The sequence below is a fragment of the Mesoplodon bidens genome, assembly GCF_964165515.1.
Source record: "Mesoplodon bidens genome assembly, chromosome: 2".
In the NCBI taxonomy this organism is placed as follows: Eukaryota; Metazoa; Chordata; class Mammalia; order Artiodactyla; family Ziphiidae; genus Mesoplodon; species Mesoplodon bidens.
The window spans coordinates 23,084,806-23,107,084 of record NC_138177.1 but is presented as its reverse complement, the minus strand read 5'-3'; the positions used below and the strand labels follow the sequence as shown (position 1 = coordinate 23,107,084).

At 39.3% G+C, this 22,279-nt stretch overlaps 1 protein-coding gene across 1 annotated transcript in view; it reads left to right on the top strand.

Moving 5' to 3' along the window:
• Positions 1–11,716, top strand: part of ACBD3 (acyl-CoA binding domain containing 3) — a 36,270-nt gene extending 24,554 nt beyond the window's left edge. The window contains exons 6-8 of the mRNA XM_081221038.1: positions 3,694–3,880; positions 5,776–6,060; positions 9,828–11,716. Coding sequence (XP_081077164.1) covers positions 3,694–3,880; positions 5,776–6,060; positions 9,828–10,039 — 684 coding nt within the window. The 3' untranslated portion in view covers positions 10,040–11,716. The remainder of the gene's footprint in view (positions 1–3,693; positions 3,881–5,775; positions 6,061–9,827) is intronic.
• Positions 11,717–22,279: the final 10,563 nt, after the last annotated feature.

The window sequence follows — 22,279 nt, the reverse complement described above, 5'->3', positions numbered from 1 at the left end:
TCAAGACAGTGTGGTACTGGCATAAAAACAGAAAGATAGATCAGTGGATCAGGATAGAAAGCCCAGAGATAAACCCACGCACATATGGTCAACTTATCTTTGATAAAGGAGGCAGGAATGTACAGTGGAGAAAGGACAGCCTCTTCAATAAGTGGTGCTGGGAAAACTGGACAGGGACATGTAAAAGTTTGAGATTAGATCATTCCCTAACACCATACACAAAAATAAGCTCAAAATGGATTAAAGACCTAAATGTAAGGCCAGAAACTATCAAACTCTTAGAGGAAAACATAGGCAGAACACTCTATGACATAAATCACAGCAAGATCCTTTTGGACCCACCTCCTAGAGAAATGGAAATAAAAACAAAGATAAACAAATGGGACCTAATGAAACTTCAAAGCTTTTGCACAGCAAAGGAAACCATAAACAAGACCAAAAGAGAACCCTCAGAATGGGAGAAAATATTTGCAAATGAAGCAACTGACAAAGGATTAATCTCCAAAATTTATAAACAGCTCATGCAGCTCAATAGCAAAAAAACAAACAACCCAATCCAAAAATGGGCAGAAGACTTAAATAGGCATTTCTCCAAAGAAGATATACAGACTGCCAACAAACACATGAAAGAATGCTCAACATCATTAATCATTAGAGAAACGCAAATCAAAACTACAATGAGATATCATCTCACATCAGTCAGAATGGCCATCATCAAGAAATCTAGAAACAATAAATGCTGGAGAGGGTGTGGAGAAAAGGGAACACTCTTGCACTGCTGGTGGGAATGTGAATTGGTACAGCCACTATGGAGAACAGTATGGAGGTTCCTTAAAAAACTAAAAATAGAACTACCATATGACCCAGCAATCCCACTACTAGGCATATACCCTGAGAAAACCATAATTCAAAAAGAGACATGTACCAAAATGTTCATTGCAGCTCTATTCACAATAGCCCGGAGCTGGAAACAACCTAAATGTCCATCATCGGATGAATGGATAAAGAAGATGTGGCACATATATACAATGGAATATTACTCAGCCAGAAAAAGAAACGAAACTGAGCTATTTGTAATGAGGTGGATAGACCTAGAGTCTGTCATACAGAGTGAAGTAAGTCAGAAAGAGAAAGACAAATACCATATGCTAACACATATATATGGAATTAAAAAAAAAATGTCATGAAGAACCTAGGGGTAAAACGGGAATAAAGACACAGACCTACTTGAGAATGGACTTGAGGAATGGGGAGGGGGAAGTGTAAGCTGTGACAAAGCGAAAGAGAGGCATGGACATGTATACACTACCAAACGTGAGGTAGATAGATAGTGGGAAGCAGCCGCAGAGCACGGGGAGATCAGCTCGGTGCTTTGTGACCGCCTGGAGGGGTGGGAGGGAGGGAGATGCATGAGGGAAGGGATGTGGGAACGGATGTATATGTATGACTGATTCACTTTGTTATAAAGCAGAAACTAATAAAAAAAAATTTTTTTTTAAATAATAAATAAATTTTAAAAATAAAAAAATAAAAACTTCCTGGAGTATAGAAGAGAGATTATGTAAATACATAATTACAATCTATTATATGTAATAGATATATATTCATAGGCAGTGGGATCCCGGGGTAGGGAGTTGTTCATTCTGCTAGAGAGTTTCCAGAAAGGCTTGAAATGGAGAGGGACCATTTGAGCTGACCAATTGATCATCCACAGAAATGCTTTTTTTGCTTTCCTGTCATGCAGTGAATGTTCTGAGTGTGCTGACTTGTTTTGGTTGTATGCCCTTTTTCTTGAAGCTGGTACTCTTTTAGAAAACTGATGTGGAAATTACTGAGAATCTAGGCCTTGGAAGAAGGTATTTTAAACTCTTAAGTGTTTTGCCAACCTGCACTAGCAGCGGAGAGAGGCATTGCTGTTTAAGTAACTGGTTTGTAAATGATATGCCAAAATATATCATTATCCCTAAACCATGAAACTATATCATAAAGGCTTTTTTTCCTATGTTTTCTTTCTTTTCTTTTTTAACTGTTGTAAATGTATGCTTACTTATTATAACTTAGTGTTTTAGTTTAAAAAGTTACTGAAATGCCCCAACACTCAACAGTAGATTGGATAAATAAATTTTGTATTTTCACAGTGGCATATCCTGTCGCAATGCAAACAAACAAAATACAGTTATAATTACCTGTGACTTAATAGATGAACCTCACAAACAAATGTTGAGTAAAAGAAGCCAGACACAAAAAAGAGCATATATTATACAATTTCCTGTATGTAAAGTTCAAAAACAGGCAAAGCCAAATCTGTAATATTACAAGTTAGAATAGTTGTTACCCTTGGGGGACTTTCTGGAAAGGGGTACCAGGAAGGGTTCTGACATGCAGATAATATTTTATTTTATTTTATTTATTTTTTGGCTGAGTTTGGTCTTTGTTGCTGCGTGCGGGCTTTCTCTAGTTGCAGCGAGAGGGGGCTATTCTTCTTTGTGGTGTGCGGGCTTCTCATTGCAGTGGCTTCTCTTGTTGCGGAGCATGGGCTGTAGGTGCGCAGGCTTCAGTAGTTGCAGCAGGCAGGCTCAGTAGTTGTGGTTTGCGGGCTTAGTTGCTCCGCGGCATGTGGGGTCTTCCTGGACCAGGGATCGAACCCATGTCCCTTGCATTGGCAGGCGGATTCTTAACCACTGCGCCACCAGGGAAGACCCACAGGTAATGTCTTGATCTGGGCGTTGGTTACATGTGTATGTTTGGCTAATGAAAATTGATCAAGCTGTACATTTATGATTTGTATACTTTTCTGTATGTACATTATAATTCACAGTTCCCCCAAAAGTTACTCAAGTAATACTTAGGCATTTCTAGTAGTATTAATATTTATTCATCTTGATAGGAGAGGGATGTCCTAAAGTAGTTTTCCTTTAGATTTAAGATGTTTTTATTCTCCATTTTGACTCAGAGGACATTTTGATTTCATGTTTATGAATATACATATTTTAATCATAATTATGTAAACAGTGATGAATTTTCATTAAGAAAGTCTTTTGACCTCAAACTCCATTTTATAAGCCTATTTAATTTTTAGGTCAATACTTTTTACATGATTAACAGTTTTTAGTTTAATCGTGATAAGAATTTTTCTGTATATAGTTTAGAGTGAAGGTTTAATTTATTGATTATTTTTGTCCATATTTGTTGCTTTGGGGGCCCTTATCAGGTTTCACCAGTTATAGCTTCTGCCTGTATGAATTTTCTTCTGTGACCATTTATTTCTACCAAGTTTAATTTTTCTGATTCAAATTTTATGTATCTGAATTTTATCAAGATTTTCTTTTATCAATTTTAAGAACAGATATTACTGTGTTCAGTTTTTACCTATAATAATTTTATTTTGGGTTGATTATTTCTACCTACTTTAATTTTTCCTGGTTAGTTTTACTAGTGATCCTCAGGTCACAAAAATGTGATCCTCAGTTACAGTTTTTTTGTCCATGTTAATATTTTGACATTTTTAGCTATCAGTTTGATATTGTGATACTAATATTCATTATAGATAGGATAAAAACTGATGAAGTTTATTAGTAATTTCTTGGAGCTTCTTGATGGGGCAAAAACATAGGGTCAGAATGCATTTCAGGGCAAATGTCCGGTTTATTAACCTTCCTGGTCAGTGTATCTTCACTTTTTCTTGACTTATAGGCAGCATTACAGAAACAACAGGAAGTAGCAGTAGCTGGGGCTTCTTTGCCTGCATCATCAAAGGTGAATACAACTACGCCAAGTGATATGATGTCAGTGAATGGACAGGCCAAAACCCATACTGACAACTCTGAAAAAGAGCTTGAACCAGAAGCCGCAGAAGAAGCCCTGGAGAATGGACCAAAAGGTATGGTTTGGCATATGTGCTCTTCCATCCACATGCTGTAATTCAGACTTCATGAAAAACAAAAGTCAGGAAGTCAGGTTAATTAGCTTTTGAGAGCAATTACATATTTGTGAGAGTTGAATGCTTTTTCACTCTTTAGTCTGAATCTGGTGCTTCTGGTGACTCTTTGAATAGTTTAGAAGAGCAAATCAGATGTCCTTTGGACACTTTGGTTTGTCTTGTTGTATATATTGGTTATCTGTTGCTGTGTGACACGCTGTACCTGAATTTAGCAGCTTAAAATAATAAACATTTATTATCTCTCACAGTTTCTGTGGGTCAGAAATTTGAGAGCTGCTTAAAACTGAGTGGCAGTGGCTCTGGTCTCTGACGAGGTTGTAGTCAAGATGTCGGCTGGGACTGCCGTCCTGTGAAGGCTTGACTGGGACTAGAGGCTCTGCTTCCAAAGTGGTTCCCTCCCCTGACTGGCAAGTTCGTGCTGGCCGTTGGCAGGAGGGCCTCAATTCCTCGCCCCATGAAACCTCTCCAAATGGCTGCTTGAGTGACCTCAACACAGTGGCTGGCTTCCCCCAGAGCACATGATGCAAAGGAAAACAAGGCAGAAGCGTCAGTGTCTTTTATGCCCTAGCTTTGGAAGTAATACATCCACACTTCTGCCATATTCTGTTGGTCCTGATGCATTTTGGGTGGTAACCTTACAAGTACATGAATACCCACAGGAGAGGATCACTGGGGGCCATCTTGTACATTGGCTGCCATATATTTACAGTACACTTTTGAGACAGAAGTACCATGTTACCAATAAGAATTCAGGTTTTCAAAGGTCTGCTTACCTTTTCATGGGCAGCTCATTCATTCATTCAACAATTGGTTGAAGCTTTTCTGAGTGTTGGGCTACAGTGGTGAAGCAAACTTCCACACGTAGAATGAAACGTGTGGCCATGGTAGGTGCTGTGCTGGAGAGAAGGGTCTCTTTCGATGTGAGAGCACAGAATATGGGGGATGTGACCTAGTTAGAGAGTCACCAGAGGTTTTCCTGGGGGAAGAGACGCGTGAGCTGAGAGGGTGAGGCAGGAGGAAGAGGAGGAAGAGGAGAGCATGTCAGTGACGGTGATCGGGGCGGTGGCGTGGTTCGTAAGACAGTTGATTTCAGAGTTCTTCCTTGTTCTTCTTAGAACAAGTAACAGAAAATAGTTTCAGAAGAGGCCGTGAAATACCTTGGTTCACACAGCCCCCCCCGCTTTTTTTCCTACTAAGAGTCTACCAGTACTTTCAAATGAATCTTTTGTCAAAGGCTCTGTGAATAACTCTGGAAAACCTGTTGAGTACACATAGATACTGCTCAGTAACAAGACTTTACCCATGTTTACTCAGTCGCTAGCGGTTCCATTCCTATCCACGGTTTTCTCTTTCTTTGAGTTCTTTTCGAATAGCCCCTCCCCTAGAACTTTGGTTTACTCTGAGGTCAAGACTTTTTTCTGACAGAGAGACTGAAGTCAAAGCCCAGCTTTCTTTGTTCACAACCAAAAATGAATTTATTTCAAGTCCAGATCTCTCTTCTCTGTTAGAATGTTTCCCTGTCTCCAGCTAGGAAGTTTCCAAGGTCATTCTTCAACGCCCATATGCAATTAGAGTGTTGGAAAATATCCTTCGTAAGACTATGGATTGCATTCGTTACTTAAAGTGGTATGATGACCTCTGAATACCTGTGGCGTTGTTAAATGTAGTAATCTGGGGGGAGACTTCCATGGGGAGGCTTTTAAAGTCCTCAGTCTAAGGTAGACCAGATTGCAGTTGGTGCCTCCATGTGGCTGAGCAGGTCGTCCTATGCAAATGTTGCTGCCTACTGGTGAAGGCTCATCCTCTTTAGCCTTTGTAATTCCTGTTGCCTTTAGAATCTCTTCCAGTAATAGCAGCTCCATCCATGTGGACACGACCCCAGATCAAAGACTTTAAAGAGAAGATTCGGCAGGATGCGGATTCTGTGATAACAGTGGGCCGAGGAGAAGTGGTCACTGTTCGAGTACCCACCCATGAAGAAGGATCATATCTCTTTTGGGAATTTGCTACAGACAATTACGACATTGGGTTTGGGGTGTACTTTGAATGGACAGACTCTCCAAACACTGCTGTCAGCGTGCATGTCAGTGAGTCCAGCGATGACGACGAGGAGGAGGAAGGTAGAGCCGTTGGTCCATTGGGTTGTGTGTTGGCCAAACTGCTAGCAGTTGAGATGTCAGCCAGCCGTATGCTTCCTAATTAACACTTCCTGGATGGGAATCAGTAGCTTTGTTATTGGGACCTTGGGCTGAAAAGATTGTGAGAGAAGCTAGCCTCTTAAGGGACTGGGGCCTGAACGTGATTTTTTTTTTAACACCAGGAAGGTCTGTTTGACAGTTTATTTTGCCGCTTTCTGAATGCTGTTTTACTTCCAGCCTTGTGTGTTGAAAAGCCAAATGTGCAAGGCCATTTTGAAAAATTTTAAAAGAGCAAGCAACAAATTCTGCCAACTCTGAAATTTATTTAAATTTATATTTCTGATATCAGCTTTTCAGGTTGTTATTCTAAGATTTATTTTCTCTAACTAGACAAAATAGAGTGTTACCAGTGACCATCTAAACTATCTTGGTCTAGGAAGTAGGTTGTGAAATGTACTGCTTACTAACTGAGAAGATGGTCTCTTCAGTTTTGTTACTATCCAGAAAAGTTAGAATGCAGGGCTTTTGTACACACCTAGTAAGCACTTAAGTATTTGTTGACTTGACTGAGAGTAATATGGAAAGAGTGCCCTGACTGGGAGAATGGAAAAGCACCTTCAATTCTTGGCCCTAACTAACCTTTCAGGTGACTTGTAAACAAACTGCTTATTCTTGAAGAGTGTTGGTAATCACAGAGACTCCATTGGGATACGTTTAAAGAGGTAGTTGTTGGAAGGTGCATGGAGGGGGGGCTAAAAGTTCAATCAGCTTTTGATATACAAGTTCAGTTACATCACCAAGACAGTCGAGGCCCTTTAGGGTCGTGTATGGCAACACACACACATGGGCCAGTGTCATTTAGGAGGTACTTTGTCTTACATGGCGTTTTGTTTTCAGCAAATCTTTATTTCTAAGTACCACCAGCAAGGTAAAGCATTGCCCATAAATACTACTAACGGAACCAGAAAGAAAAAAAAATGTAAGAATGGGGGGAAAAAAAAGCAGAGGTGAGAGAGAGACCTGGGATTGCAGGGCAGGTGCCACTACCATTGTCTTAAGTGCCCCTCAGCAACATCGGGACCAGTAACTAAGCCATTTACTAGCCTTTCTGATGCACATGGGGACTCACTAAAATCAGATGGTTTGCGAATGTTTGGGAAGGGAAGTTTGTTTTTTTTTCTTTTTAAATTTATTTTTTATACAGCAGGCTCTTATTATCTATTTTATACATATTAGTGTATACCTGTCAAGGGAAGGGAAGTTTTTGTTGCATGTGCAAATTACTGTACTTTGTGAATAGTAAGAAGAATTCTCTGTTAAGAAATGGGTTGAGGTAATATATTTCTCCTGGCTTGTAAGCTATAGATAGCTTTTAAAGGAGGTTACTTCCTAGTCTGAGCCCTCAGCTGATTATCATTTTGGGGTTATTGCTGTTGGGAAGAGCACTGGCAAAAATGGCTGGAGTCCAGTGCCTGACTAGAGGTAACACATCCTTGACCTTTGCTCTAATGTATGATAGCCCTCAAATGGAAAATGGCATTACCTATCCTTGTGCTGTTCCTAATCATAAAATGACTTGCAACTAAAACTAACCCATTAAAACCTCTACATTAACAGTAACGACAGTGAGGGGAGTTCCCTGGTGGCCTAGTGGTTAGGATTCCGGGCTCTTACTACCATGGCCCGGGTTCAGTCCCTGGTCAGAGAACTGAGATCCTGCAAGCTGTGTGGTGTGGCCAAAAACAAAAAACAAAAAAAAAAGCACAACACTGAGGATTTATTGCTCCCCAGAATTGTTCCCTAAGAGTGAGCCTGTCTCCTTTTTGAAGATTTATCTCACAAATGGCTTTTAGCCATATGCCTCCTTATGGAGGCTACTGTGCCACCATGTCTTATCCACATTGTGTATTTTATTTTATGGGGGGTCCTTTTAGCTTGGTTTAAGATGGAAGAGGAGTCCAGTTTTTATGTTTGTTGCTTTAGTTTTTCTCCATTAGGTCTTGATTGAAAGATGGAGGAGTTTGTTTTCTCTGAAGAAAACATAATGGTAATCCATCCTCCTGCTGTAATTCTCCACTTGATTGTTTCCAGGTCTCAAGTCTTTGCTTAGATTGATGAAAGATGCATTGTTCGTCTATCCCAGTAACCTTTAGTTTTATAGATTTTGAACAAAATTTGGATCTTGAATTAGTGGGGCCTGATAATCTGTTTCATGGATATTCTTATGGGCAGTAGTGTATAATTTGAATGGCTTGTATTTCTCATTTGCAAATCGAGGACATTTAATTTTCAAGTAGTATTGCTGTGATAAAGCAAATCTAATTTGGGCCCGTTTATAAGTGTCATCTACTTTTTTTTTTTGCGGTACGCGGGCCTCTCACTGTTGTGGCCTCTCCCGTTGTGGAGCACAGGCTCCGGATGCGCAGGCTCAGCGCCCATGGCTCACGGGCCCAGCCTCTCCGCGGCATGTGGGATCTTCCCGGACCGGGGCACGAACCCGTGTCCCCTGCATCGGCAAGCGGACTCTCAACCACTGCGCCACCAGGGAAGCCCTCATCTACTTTTTTTAAATCAACTTTTCATTTTAGAATAGGTTCAGATTTACAGAAATATTGTAAAGATAATACAAAGAGTTCCTATATACCTGACAACCCAGTTTCCCCTATTATTAACATCTTGCATTGTACTGTGGTATGTTCATCATAGCTCATGGACCAATATTGATACATGATTAACTAAAGTCCATATTTATTCAGATTTCCTTAATTTTTCCTAATGTTCCAGGATCCCATCCAGGATGCCACATTACATTCACCACGTCTCCTTAAGCTCCTCTAGACTGTGAGAGTTTCTTAGACCTTCCTGGTTTAAATTCCTAATAGTGGCCCATTGACAGTCGTCACATAATTGACTCATGTCTCTGTAATTCATTCTGCCATGTTATAAACCTGAAAGTCTTTTAAAATCTATGCTGAGTATTCCCTTGATCTGTTTTCCTTGAGGCTGTTTATATTTAATATGTGTAACTGAGACTTTTAAACTGGTTCATAGTTCTCATTCCTATAGGTTTCTACAGGTTTTTTGTTTTTTTTCCTAACCTCATATCATTACAGTTCAGAAAACTATTAACTGGGGCAAACCTAGAATCAGAGCTTGTTTTTTGCCACTGAGATCATCCCTGGGTTTCACAGGCCTAGTGAAAATAATTGAATTTTCAGAGTGTCTGTGAATGTCTACCTCTCTAGTGTGGCTTTTTCATTTTACTCTTTATATTTCAGATAAACAGAAAATAATAGTCCTCATAAGCTCCCTTCCCACCTTCCTAAAACAAGAGAGGACTTTCATATTGTTGAGAAGAGGAGGATCCGAGTAACATTTTCCCTGGTCTCACTCAGATCAGTGAGATTCCACCTGTTGGGAGGAATTAGGAATTGAGTGGATGTGGAAGGGGAAAAGTGGGGCTCAGAAATGGGAGCAGTGGTCAGGGTACAGAGAGGGAGAGAGGATGCTGACTGCTGCCACCAGCAGATGTTTGCCACTGGGCTTCCAGGGCCCAGACAATGCTTGGTACATAGCCGCTGCCCAGGTATAGAAGAAATCAGCATGTCTGCCTGCAGAAAGTTGTAGAATGGGTTGAGAGAATTCCTAATGAGCAAGTTCTCAAAGAAAGGATGGAGTTTAAGATGCCTGAGGCAAATGTCGTTTTCCTGGATCTGTTCACACTGACATGTCTCCATTCTTTCTCATAGAAAACATCAGTTCTGAAGAGAAAGCCAAAAAGAATGCCAACAAGCCTCTACTGGACGAGATTGTGCCTGTGTACCGACGGGACTGTCATGAAGAGGTGTATGCTGGCAGCCACCAATATCCAGGGAGAGGAGTCTACCTCCTAAAGTTTGACAACTCCTACTCTTTGTGGAGGTCAAAATCGGTCTACTACAGAGTCTATTATACTAGATAAAGATGTTACAGAGTCTGGAGTCTAGGGTTGGGCAGAAGATGGCATTTAATTTGGAAATATCTTTTGACTTTTGTGGAGCATTGCAGTCTGTGTTTACCCTATTGATTTCGGTCTGATGGTTTGTGACTCTTCTTGGGAATCAGGATTTCCTTGAAACTCTTGAGCATTAGTACTTTGGGGTTAAAGGGACTCCTCAGACTCATCCAGCCCTTTGGTGCTGACCAGCAGAGTCACAAGTGGATGCTGACGTTACATGAGCTACATGTTAAATTTTTAAAGTCTCCGAAATAAAACAGCTCAACATTGACCCCACCTGGCTGATGGTTAGTGCATTGCTGCCTGCTCTGTGTTTTATGAGAGCACTTAGTTCCTTTACAGTGCCCTCTGAGTTGAAATCCTTTGTTAGTAGTCTACATGAGGTACATCTGACTTTGCTCGAAGGTCACCATTTTTAAAACTTAAAAACTTAAGACCTCACGGATTATAATAGAAAAAGAAATTGCCTCAACTTGATCTTGTTCTGAATGACCCAGATTGTTTTTGCTTTGGGTGCAGCTGTTCAGTTCGGAGTTATGTTACAGATAATTATTTTCTGAATAATCTTAATATAGAATGTTCAAACCTGATTGATAATTGAAGTATCAAGATACATAGAACACTTCAAACATACATCTTAGCAAGTCTCCACAAACTCTTGGCCATTTTCTCTTCATCTGGTATTCATAACTACCAGTAGCAATGCAAAATTAATTCATTTTTGCCTTGATTTGGCTTTATAGAGCATCTCAAATTGAAACTGTTTTCTACACAAGCATATAGTTAGGGATTTTGTAAACTTAAAATGACACCTACTGAATTAAAATATATAAAGTCATTTAAATATAACTCAGTGTATGGGGAATAACATTGCACTAATATGGAAATCACTGCCAGAGACAGTCCATTTTCTTTTCATTTGATACTACTTAGGCATACACCCTACATGATTCCAGTTGGGAATTACGAGAAAGAGTTGGAAATGCGTATGCCTGTACTTAAATTTTTTTATAGCTTTAATCTGTACTATGTTTTCATTGATGGGAAGAAGTACATCTTTGTTTTCCTTACTGAAAACAAATATGGATTAATTGCCTCAAATTTGTATAAGTGATTGACTCGTCATCTGGAGATTCTTGTTTTCAGAAGGGAGGGTGGTATAGATAGAAAAATCACAAAGATGGCAATATACACATAATGCTGTTATTATATGTTGTTACTGAAATACTTAGATTTTTAAAATTTCAAATCACAAATCACTTCTTGTAGGAGGGTTTCCATTGATTAGCTGCAGTGTATACAATTCACTACATATGGGGCTGTTTGTTTTTTGTGTGCTGCATTTCTTTCTGTTTATCAATACCTGGTTTTGTACATATCTAACTCTGTACTCTTTTGGTTGTTCAGAAACTGGATTATTTTCTCCTAAGCGATGTTTAATGTGTGTTTTTTAATTTTGATTTCAGTAGTCCTAGCTTATGGATGTCCGTACTGTTACACCAGAAGGTTTGTCAAGCTGTCCATCAGCTCTCGTGTACATGGTTTAGAAACCTTGGGGTTAGGCACTTCCTGGCTTTTTTTTTTTAATGAGAAAACACTGTATTTAAAATGTAAAATAAAGTTTTAAAAAGCAGGCACTAATATATATTTCTTCCAGCCTTTGATTACAGATTTTTCCTTGCACATGTTAAGATGAATTATCCTCCAAAAATATTGTTCTTGGGAGCGCAGTGTATGTTACTTGACATAGCGGCAATTCCTGTCACATGTTCATGTCAGAATATTTTTGGTTTTAAACTTTTTTATTGCCTTTGGCTGTTGATTAGTATATTACAAGTGCGATTTCAAAAAGATCTTGAAAATAATATATTTAATCAATTAAAATGTTTATCTGTATCTTGTTGATGTTTCATTAATATAGTTACTCTTTGAAGCATTAGTTCTGTATTTCATCATTTGGGTAGGACAAGAAATGTTTTAAATGATCTTTTCTGTTTTAGAAAGTTAAACAGCAAAAAACTATTTCTGGCTAATTATTTCGTTTCTGCTGTGAATTACCCTAGTTTGTTAAAATAGGTTAACAGTTTTTCAGACTTCTTGATTGAAGGGAAAACGCCGACTTTTCTTATTGACAGTAACATTATAAAAGTATTTCCCCTTCCAAACTATTTGTGTACCATGTTCCTTGAAGATGGAATATGCTCCTTTAAAATATCTCCTGAGGGGCTTCCCTGGTGGCGCAGTGGTTGAGAGTCCGCCTGCCGATGCAGGGGACACAGGTTCGTGCCCCGGTCCAGGAAGATCCCACATGCCGCGGAGCGGCTGGGCCCGTGAGCCATGGCCGCCGAGCCTGCGCGTCCAGAGCCTGTGCTCCGCAACGGGAGAGGCCACAACAGTGAGAGGCCCGCGTACTGCAAAAAAATATATATATATATCTCCTGAGGTGTGGCGCCTGGGAAGCAGCAATGAGAGGCATGCCCCAGTCAGTGTGATGTGGAGTGCCACAAACTATTCTAAAAATGACCCCACTGAAATGCACGGTCACTTGGACATTAATTTTTTTTTCCCCTTTGGAAATTTGGAGAGGCTAGATGAGGTTACCATCTTTTTTTTTTTTTTCTTTCCTCTCTGTGTAGTTTGTTGCTACGATGAAGGCAGATCATGGAACAGTTAAGGAGAGTTGTTGATGTGTGAGCACATCTTAGAAACCATGCTACCGAGTCTTGACCATCTGCTTTATGGAAGAGAAGAAACAATTAGTTCAAAATAGCAAATGATTGCTAATAATTCCTTGGGACTTAGAGTGCAGTAGTCTATAGCCAAAGCCATCTTTGTTTGTGTCCCCAGCTCCTTCTCAGTTCAGCACTTCTGTCAGCAACCTAAAAATGTATGCAGGTATTCCTGGGGTAGCACAAATCCTAAGTTCATTTCCATTCACTAACTTTTCAAAATGTGTATGAATAAATATTGGACTTTAATCTCCATACATTTGCCTAGGGTTCCTCAACTTTCTTATTGAAAGTTTTTTAAGACCAAGTTGATTATTGTCCTTTCAACACCCTTATTTTGAGTTTATTACATTTTTTCAGTTGCTTATTATATTGCTTGATTTGTTTTGTAATTAGAGATGTAGGCACTAGCTCTGTTTTTATTAGTTGACATGTCACTTGTAAGTTGCAAATTGATTAGGGTACTTAATTTAGTACAGAAAACTAAGTGGCTGACTTTTTCAGAACTGACATTGGCATTTGGACTCAGGCAGTCCAAACATGGGGTAAACCTGTAAACTGAGCAGTTAACTCATCTGTGTTGAAAGCTTGTGTGTGGTTGCTTAGTTCAACCCTACGGTTGAACTGGTGATTTGCAAGTCTGTTTCTGAAAAGAGCAAGTACAAATTTGATTACAAATGCCAATTTTTTTTAACCTTTCTTTATGGCATATCTGTACAATTATAACAATTTTTACCCTTTTCTAAGATCATTAATTTAAATATATCCAGTATGAAGATAACATAACTTTGGGGGGGGCATGGCAAAATGCAGAAATATAAACATGTTTTTCAAAAGGTCTACATTTTGGAACTTAAAATTTCAGGTTGCGTTTTGGAGAACATTTCCTGTTAGTAGGTGTGGGTCTACTGTGTTCTTTCAATCTGCTCTATGTTCTTCTGTGGAGTGGCTCTTTGACTGTTTTTTGTTAGTGAACATTTTTGGTTACTTCTGATTTTTTTCTTATAAATGGTGTTCCAGTGAACACTCTTTTATATGTCTCTGCATATGTGCATGACTTTTTCAAGAGTAATACCAAGTAGTGGAATAGTGGAATTGCTGGATAAGTTCTGTGCTTTTTTTTTTTTTTTTTTTTTTTTTGGCCGCATCGCGTGGCATATGGGATCTCAGTTCCCCAATTGAACCTGCACCCCCTGTATTGGAAGCACAGAGTCTTAACCACTGGACTGCCAGGGAAGTCCAGTTCTGTGCATTTTTTATTTTAATTGTCCTCCAAAGTGGCTGAACTAATTTTCCCTCTAATACACTATGGTGGGTAGCATCTGAGAATACTGTTTTTTCTCTTTTAACACTTGATATTATCAGACTTAAGTTTTGGTTAATCTGATGGGTGAAAAATGGAATTTCATTTTGTGTGTTTCCCTGATAACCAGTAAGATTAAGCATCCGTTTTTATTGTTATATGTATTTCTTCTCCTATAAATTGCCTGTTTATGTCCTTTACCAATTTTCAGCTGGGTAATTTTATATTGATTTATTAGCATTTAAAAAAATAGTTCGTATACTTATCATACATTATATGTAAGTATTTTCTCCCAGTTTATTGCTAGCCTGTTAATTTTGTTTATGGTGTTTTTGGTGTGTGTATGTCTGTTTGGTCATAGAAGTTATAAACTGTGTTGTCAGTTTTATTCAGTTTTTTCCTTTATGGCTTTTGCTTATTTCCATATATATATGAGTTTGTCTGTGAACTTTGTTCCATTTATCTGTTTGACCATGTATGTGCTAATACTACACTTTGAATACCTGTAGGTTTAAAATATATTTTGATACAAGGTGAATCTCCTCTGTTCTTTTGATACTTTTTCTTGGCTATTTTTGTACCTTTCTTCCATATGAATTTAATCATTAGGGTGTCATATCGATATTTCATGAAAAATCTTGTTGGGATTTACATTACAATACTGTGTTGAATTTCTAGATTAATTGGCAGAGATTCAGCCACTGATTTTTAGTGTAGTTGAGATTGCCTTTCTAAAGAAAGGTGGATAGTTCTTTGTTCTTTTTTTACTTATTTTTTAATTTATTTTTTGCGGTATGCGGGCCTCTCACTGTTGTGGCCTCTCCCATTGCAGAGCACAGGCTCCGGACACACAGGCCCAGGGGCCATGGCTCACGGGCCCAGCCACTCCGCGGCATGTGGGATCTTCCCAGACCAGGGCACGAACCCATGTCCCCTGCATCGGCAGGCGGACTCTCAACCACTGCGCCACCAGGGAAGCCCCAGTTCTTTGTTCTTAAATGGTAATTTCAGTAGAAGAAATGGAAAATACAACCCTTAAGTGGTCTTTCCTGCCATAATTAATTAGAATACTGGCTAATCTGGGACAACACTCAAAAATAAAGTAGTTCAGATAACATAGTTGCTGTCTCATACAGGCCAAAGGAGGCAAGTGTTGCAGGGCAGGTGGGCTGCAGTATTTGATGAAGTGATTGAGAGCCCCAAATTCCTAAAATGTTACTGCTCCACCATCCTGGGGAATATTGTTTCTGTGTGCATGGTTAGACTCAGGCTTGCTGGGATTACATTCCCGATTCAGCTAGGGTGGGGGGAGGGGTTCATGACTAGTTTTAAAGAGAAAACCCCTATTTCTTTTCATTTTCCATTAGCAAGTACTTAAGTTACACGGCTGTCTCTAGCTGGGCGGTCTTGTGCACAGCCAAAACTTGGAACTTGGAGAGGGGTGAGTGTGTTTATTATGAAAAGGAAATGGATTCTAGTGGACAGTGAGCAGACTTGGGTTTATCAAGTGAGTTTTTTTTTAAACAGTATTTTATTTTATTTTTTTAAATTATTTTATTTTGGCTACATTGGGTCTTTGTTGCTGCATGAGGGCTTTCTCTAGTTGCGGCGAGCAGGGGCTACTCTTCATTGCGGTGCGCGGGCTTCTCACTGCAGTGGCTTCTCTCGTTGCGGAGCACGGGCTCTAGGCGCAAGGGCTTCAGTAGTTGTGTTGTGCGGGCTCAGTAGATGTGGCGCACGGGCTTAGTTGCTCTGCGGCATGTGGGATCTTCCTGGAGCAGGGATCAAACCCGTGTCCCCTGCGTTGGCAGGTGGATTCTTAACCAGTGCGCCACCAGGGAAGTCCCCAAGTGAGTTTTAAAATATATAACTTTCATTGATTTTTTTTCCATTATAAAAGCCATACCCATTTACTATAGAAGATTTAGACAGTATACATAGGTGAAAAGAATAAAATTATAAACCTACCACTAGGAGATAATAGTTATCATTTGGGAATTTTCCTTCTGATCTTTTTTTCTAATTTTCAATTACGATATAATTCTAGTGTACATTAAAGTATAGAGCATAACATGACTACTCATGTACCCAGCACCCCCTTTGGTCATATTTGCCATTTTGCCTTATTTGCTTCAGATCTTGTCTAATTAAATAAAACATTAATGAAAAAGTTTGAGCCTTGTGTACCTTTCCCTGATTACCAATCCTCTTTCTTCCTCCCAAAGATAATCATTATTCTGATTTTTATGTTTATCATTCCATATGCCTTTTTTTAAAATAAATAAATAAATTTATTTATTTTTGGCTGCATTGGGCCTTCGTTGCTGCACGCGGGCTTTCTCTAGTTGCGGCGAGCAGGGGCTGCTCTTCATTGTGGCGCATAGGCTTCTCATTGTGGTGGCTTCTCTTGTTGTGAAGCATGGTCTCTAGGCATGCGGGCTTCAGTAGTTGTGGCTTGCGGGCTCTAGAGCACAGGCTCAGTAGTTGTGGCTCACAGGCTTAGTTGCTCCGCGGCATGTGAGATCTTCCCAGACCAGGGCTTGAACCTGTGTCCCCTGCATTGGCAGGCCACTGTGCCACGAGGGAAATCCCCTGTATGCCTTTTATAATAATGTGTGTTGCCAGCTTTGATTGCCAGAATAGTACGGTTTTACAGAATCCTTTTTGAATTTTATATAAAATGATATCATTTGATGTTTTTTCTGATCTGCATTGTTTTTAGTGATTACCTTCATATAGCTCTACGCTTAGAGTAATCCATCATGTGGATACTATATAACGCCATGTAGTCATTCTCCTGCTGTTGGATGTTTAGGGTTTTTTCAGGTTTCCACTATTATAAATATTCTTGTAGATGTCTACTTATGCTCATGTGCAAGAGTTTCTCTAGTGTATATATCAAGAAATAGAATTAAGTCATAAGCTACATGGATCTTCAACTATTCTGGATAATGCAGAATTACGCTTCAAATGATTGTGCCAATTTAAACTCCCATAAGCAATATACAGGTGTGCCTGTGTTCCACATCTTTACTGACAGTTGTCAGATTTTGTATTTACCAATTGGATGGATATAAAACAAAATCTCATGTGTGGTTTAATTGCACGTCCTTAATAACCAGTGAGGATAAGCATTTCTTCATGTTACTGGCCTTTTGTGAAGTGCATATTTATATCCTTTATCCATTCTCTTGTGTTTTTTCTTGATTTGTGAGAGTACTTTAAATATTCTGGATCCTACAATTTATTTTTGGTCACGTGCATCACAAATAACGTGTCACACTTCAGGTTGTCTTTTTACTTTATTTATAATGTCTTTTACTGTTTAGAAGTCTTTACTTTAAATTTATTAAACTTTCATGGTTTGTGTTTTCCATATCTACTTTAAGAAGTTTTCCTCAGCCCTGAGGATATAAAGATTCTCCTCTGTACTTTAAAATGTACTTTAAAATGTGTTTTGCATTTAGGTCTCAAGTACACGTTAAATTTATTTTTGATGTGAAGTAGGAGTTTTGGGTTTTTTTGCGGTACGCAGGCCTCTCACTGTTGTGGCCTCTCCCGTTGTGGAGCACAGGCCCCGGACGCGCAGGCCCAGCGGCCATGGCTCACGGGCCCAGCCGCTCCGCGGCATGTGGGATCTTCCCAGACCGGGGCACGAACCCGTGTCCCCTGCATTGGCAGGCGGACTCTCAACCACTACGCCACCAGGGAAGCCCCAGGAGTTATTAATTTATTTTTCTATAGGGATAACTAAAATTATTCCACTATCATTCATAAACTAGTTACCTGTGTGTATTTTTATATTTATTATTTATATGAGTCTGATATATACAGAAAATATATATATATTCATACTATATATGTACAACAGCTTATATAAAAATTAGCTTCTCACCCTGTCCCCAGCCACCCAAGGATTCACACTTTGCTCCCTGAAGGCAACCAGTATTACCAGTTTCATGTGTATTATGCATATCCAAGTAAATAAGTACATATTTATAAATTCTCCCCTACTGTATATACTCTACAACTTTTTCCAACTTAAAAACTCACTTTTGTAATCTTATATCAATACATACTAGCTTCATTCTTTTTTTTTTAAGACTCAGAATATTTATCTTTTGCCTATTATTATTTTTTATTTGTTTATTTTTGGCTGCATTGGGTCTTCGTTGCTGTGCACAGACTTTCTCTAGTTGCAGCAGGCAGGGGCTACTCTTTGTTGCGGTGCACGGGCTTCTCATTGCAGTGGCTTCTCTTGTTGCAGAGCACAGGCTCTAGGTGTGTGGGCTTCAGTAGTTGTGGCATGCGCGCTCAGCAGTTGTGGCTCATGGGCTCTACAGCGCAGGCACAGCAGTTGTGCGTGGGCTTAGTTGCTCCGCAGTATGTGGGATCTTCCCGGACCAGGAATCGAACCCTTGTCCCCTGCATTGGCAGGTGGATTCTTAACCACTATGCCACCAGGGAAGCCCCCATTCTTTTTTTTTTTTTTTTTTTTTTTTTTTTTTTTTTTTGGTACACGGGCCGCTCGCTTTTTGCGGTACGTGGGCCTCTCACTGTTGCAGCCTCTCCTGTTGCGGAGCACAGGCTCCGGACGTGCAGGCTCAGCGACCATGGCTCACGGGCCCAGCCGCTCCGCGGCATGTGGGATCCTCCCAGACCGGGGCACGAACCCGCGTCCCCTGCATCGGCAGGCAGACTATCACCCACTGCGCCACCAGGGAAGCCCCAGCCCCCATTCTTTTTTATAAATATATATGTCATTAGATAGACCAGTGCATCTTTTTCTCTTTTTATTAGATGAAAATCACATAACATACAACTAATCATTATAAAGTGTACAATTCAGTGACATTTAGTGCATTCACAGTGTGCAACCACTGCCTCTAAAATTTTTCCATCTGCCCAGCAGAACACCCATACCTGTTAAAATCACACCATTTCCTGCTCCTCCCATCCCTTGGTAACCGCTAATCTGTCTTCTGTCTCTATGGATTTGCCTATTCTGGATATTTCATATATAAGGAATCATATAATACGTGACGGTTTGTGTTTTTCTTCTTTCGCTTAGCATAGTGTTTTCAAGGTTCATCCAAGTTGTTGCATGTATCAGTACTTCATTGCTTTTTATGGCTGAATGCTAATCCATTCTTTGGCTAGACCACAGTTTATCTGTTCATTTGTTGCTGATGGACATTTGGGTTGTTTCTACATTTTGGCTGTTTGTGAATAGTGTTGTTATGAACATTTGTGAACAAGTATTTGTTTGCTTGTTTTTGGTTCTTTTGGGTGTATATCTAGGAGTAGAATGGCTGTGTCATATGATAATTCTATGTTTAACTTCTCGAGGAACTGCCAAATTGTTCTCTGCAGCGGCTGCACCATTTTACATTCCCATTGACCACAAATGAGTGTTCCTATTTCTCCACACCCTCTCCAACACTTGTTTTCTGTTTGGGGATTTTTTTTATGGCCTCATAGTGGATGTGAAGTGGTATCTCACTGTGGTTTAGATTTGCATTCCCTTAACAACCCATGATGTTGGTTATCTCTTCACGTGCTTGTTGGCCATTTCTATATCTTCTTTGGAGAGATGTCTATTCAAGTCCATCGCCCATTTTTAAATTGGGTCATTTGTCTTTTTGTTGTTGAGTTGTAAGAGTTTGTTATTATTATGAATATTAAACCCTTATTAGATTTGTAAGTATTTTTTCCCACTCTCTAAATTGTCTTTTCACATTGTTGATAATGTCCCTTGGATACACAAAAGTCTTTCATTTTTATGAAGTCCAGTTTTATCTTATTTTTTCTTTTGTTGCTTGTGCTTTTGGTGTCAAATCTAAGAATCTACTACCAAATCCGAGGTCATGAAGATTTACCTCTATGTTTGCTTCTAATAGTTTCATAGTTTTAGTTCTTACATTTGGGTTATTGATCCATTTTGAGTTAATTTTTGTATACGAAGTGAGGTGGGGTTCCAGCTTCATTCTTTGGCACGTGGTTATCCAGTTGTCCCAGCACCGTTTGTTGAAGAGACTGTTCTTCATTGAATAGTCTTGGAATCCTTCTTGAAACTCAGTTGGAATCCTTGTTGAAAATCCTTGTTGAAACCATAGATGTTTCAGTTTATTTTTGGCCTCTCAATAAGCGGATTGTACAACTTCAGTAATAAAGGATATTTAGGTTTCCAATCTCTGCCATTAGAATTTTGCAGTAAATGATCATGTACCTATATCATTTTGCATATGTATCTCAGGGTAATTTCATTTGTTTCTTTAGTAAATCTTTAAATCTCGGATACTTTTTTGGTGCTATTGTAGATTATCTTTTTTTATCTTTGTCATTTTTTAAATATCAAGTTTATATTGAGGCTTATTGAGGTATAAATTAAAGGCACTAAAATGCACCCTTTTGAGTTGTACTGTTAGGTGTTATGATGCCAAATTTTTTTACCTTGTCCCATTGGAGTCAGTCCCCTTTCGCTGCCTCCTGGCAACCACTGGTCTGATTTCTGACCCTGTAGATTTTCCTTTGCCAGAATGTCATATAAGTGTAAACAAGTGGAGCTTTTTGTGTCTGGATGTTTTTATTAAACATAATGCATTTGAGACTCATCCTTGTAGATATACAAGTAGTCTATTTCATTGCTGAGAAGTATTCTCTTGTATACCATAGAAGTATTCTATTGTTTATCCATTCATCTGTTAGTGATATTTGGGTTTTTCTAATTTTTGGTAATTAGGAATAAAGCTGCTGTAAACATTCATGTATAGGTATCTGTGTGGATATATGTTCTCATTATTCATGGGTTAATATCTAGGTGTGGGTTTGCTAAGTTGTTTAATAAGTATATGTTTAATTTTTTTTTTAAACAAACTGCCAAACTGCTTTTCAAAGTAGCTCTGCCATTTTGCATTCCCACCAACACAGTTCTGTCTAGTTGCTTCATATCCTCACCAGCACTTTGTATGTCATTTAAAAAATTTTAGCCATTTAATAGGTAGTATCTCATTGTGATTTTCATTTGTAGTTCACTAAGGACTAGACGTTGAGCATCTGTTCATGAGCTTATTTGCCATCCATATCTATCATTTGATGAATTATCAGTTCAGATCTTTTGCTCTTTTTTGACTGGGCTATTTTCTTACTATTTACTTGTAAGAGTTCCCTATATTTCAGGATACAAACCCTTTACAGGAATGTGTTTTGCAAATATTTTCTCTCATATTTTGGCTTGTCTTTTCATTTTCTTAACAGTACCTTTAGATGAGCAGACATTTTAATGTAATGAAGTTTAGTTATCAGCTTTTTTCTTGTATGATTTGTGGTTTCTGTGTCCTAAGAAATCTTGGCCTAACTCAAGGTTTTCTGCTATATTTTCTTCCAGAAGTTTTATAGCTTAGTTTTACATTTTAGTTTTATGGTCCATTTCAAGTTGATTTTTGTCTATAACGTGAGGTAACAGTTTTTTTGTCTTTGTACATAAATGTCCACTTATTCTACCACCATTTATTAAAAAGACTCTTTCCTCTTTTGAATTGCCTTGGCACCTTTGTCAAAAATTAGTTGACCATACACAGGTTTCCCCCACTGAAAGTAGAGCATTCCTGTGAAACCTTTCATAAGCCAAAGTGGCATAAAGTGAAAAAGCAGTTATGTTAGGACATACCTTGCTCACATGTACAAAACAAATCGAGGTAAAGTGCAGATGTTCACAGACACAGTTCACAGCTCTGGTGGCTTGATGCTGAGTGTAGTTCCCAAGGAAGGAGCTTGGCAGTGCCACTGTCACTGCTCGGGGTGCACACTGCCTCTATAACAGCTCAGCTCCCTGCAAAACACTCCTTTTAAAAGGAGTAATGGGCTTCCCTGGTGGCGCAGTGGTTGAGAGTCTGCCTGCCAATGCAGGGGACACGGGTTCGCGCCCCGGTCTGGGAAGATCCTGCATTCCGCAGAGCGGCTAGGCCCGTGAGCCATGGCCGCTGAGCCTGCGCGTCCGGAGCCTGTGCTCCGCAACGGGAGAGGCCACAACAGTGAGAGGCCCGCGTACCGCAAAAAAAAAAAAAAAAAAAAAAAAGAGTAATAAGAGTAGACATCCTTGCTTTAGTCCATCTTAAAGAGAAGACATTTAGTCTTAACCATTAAGGATGATGATAGCTATCGGTTTTTCTT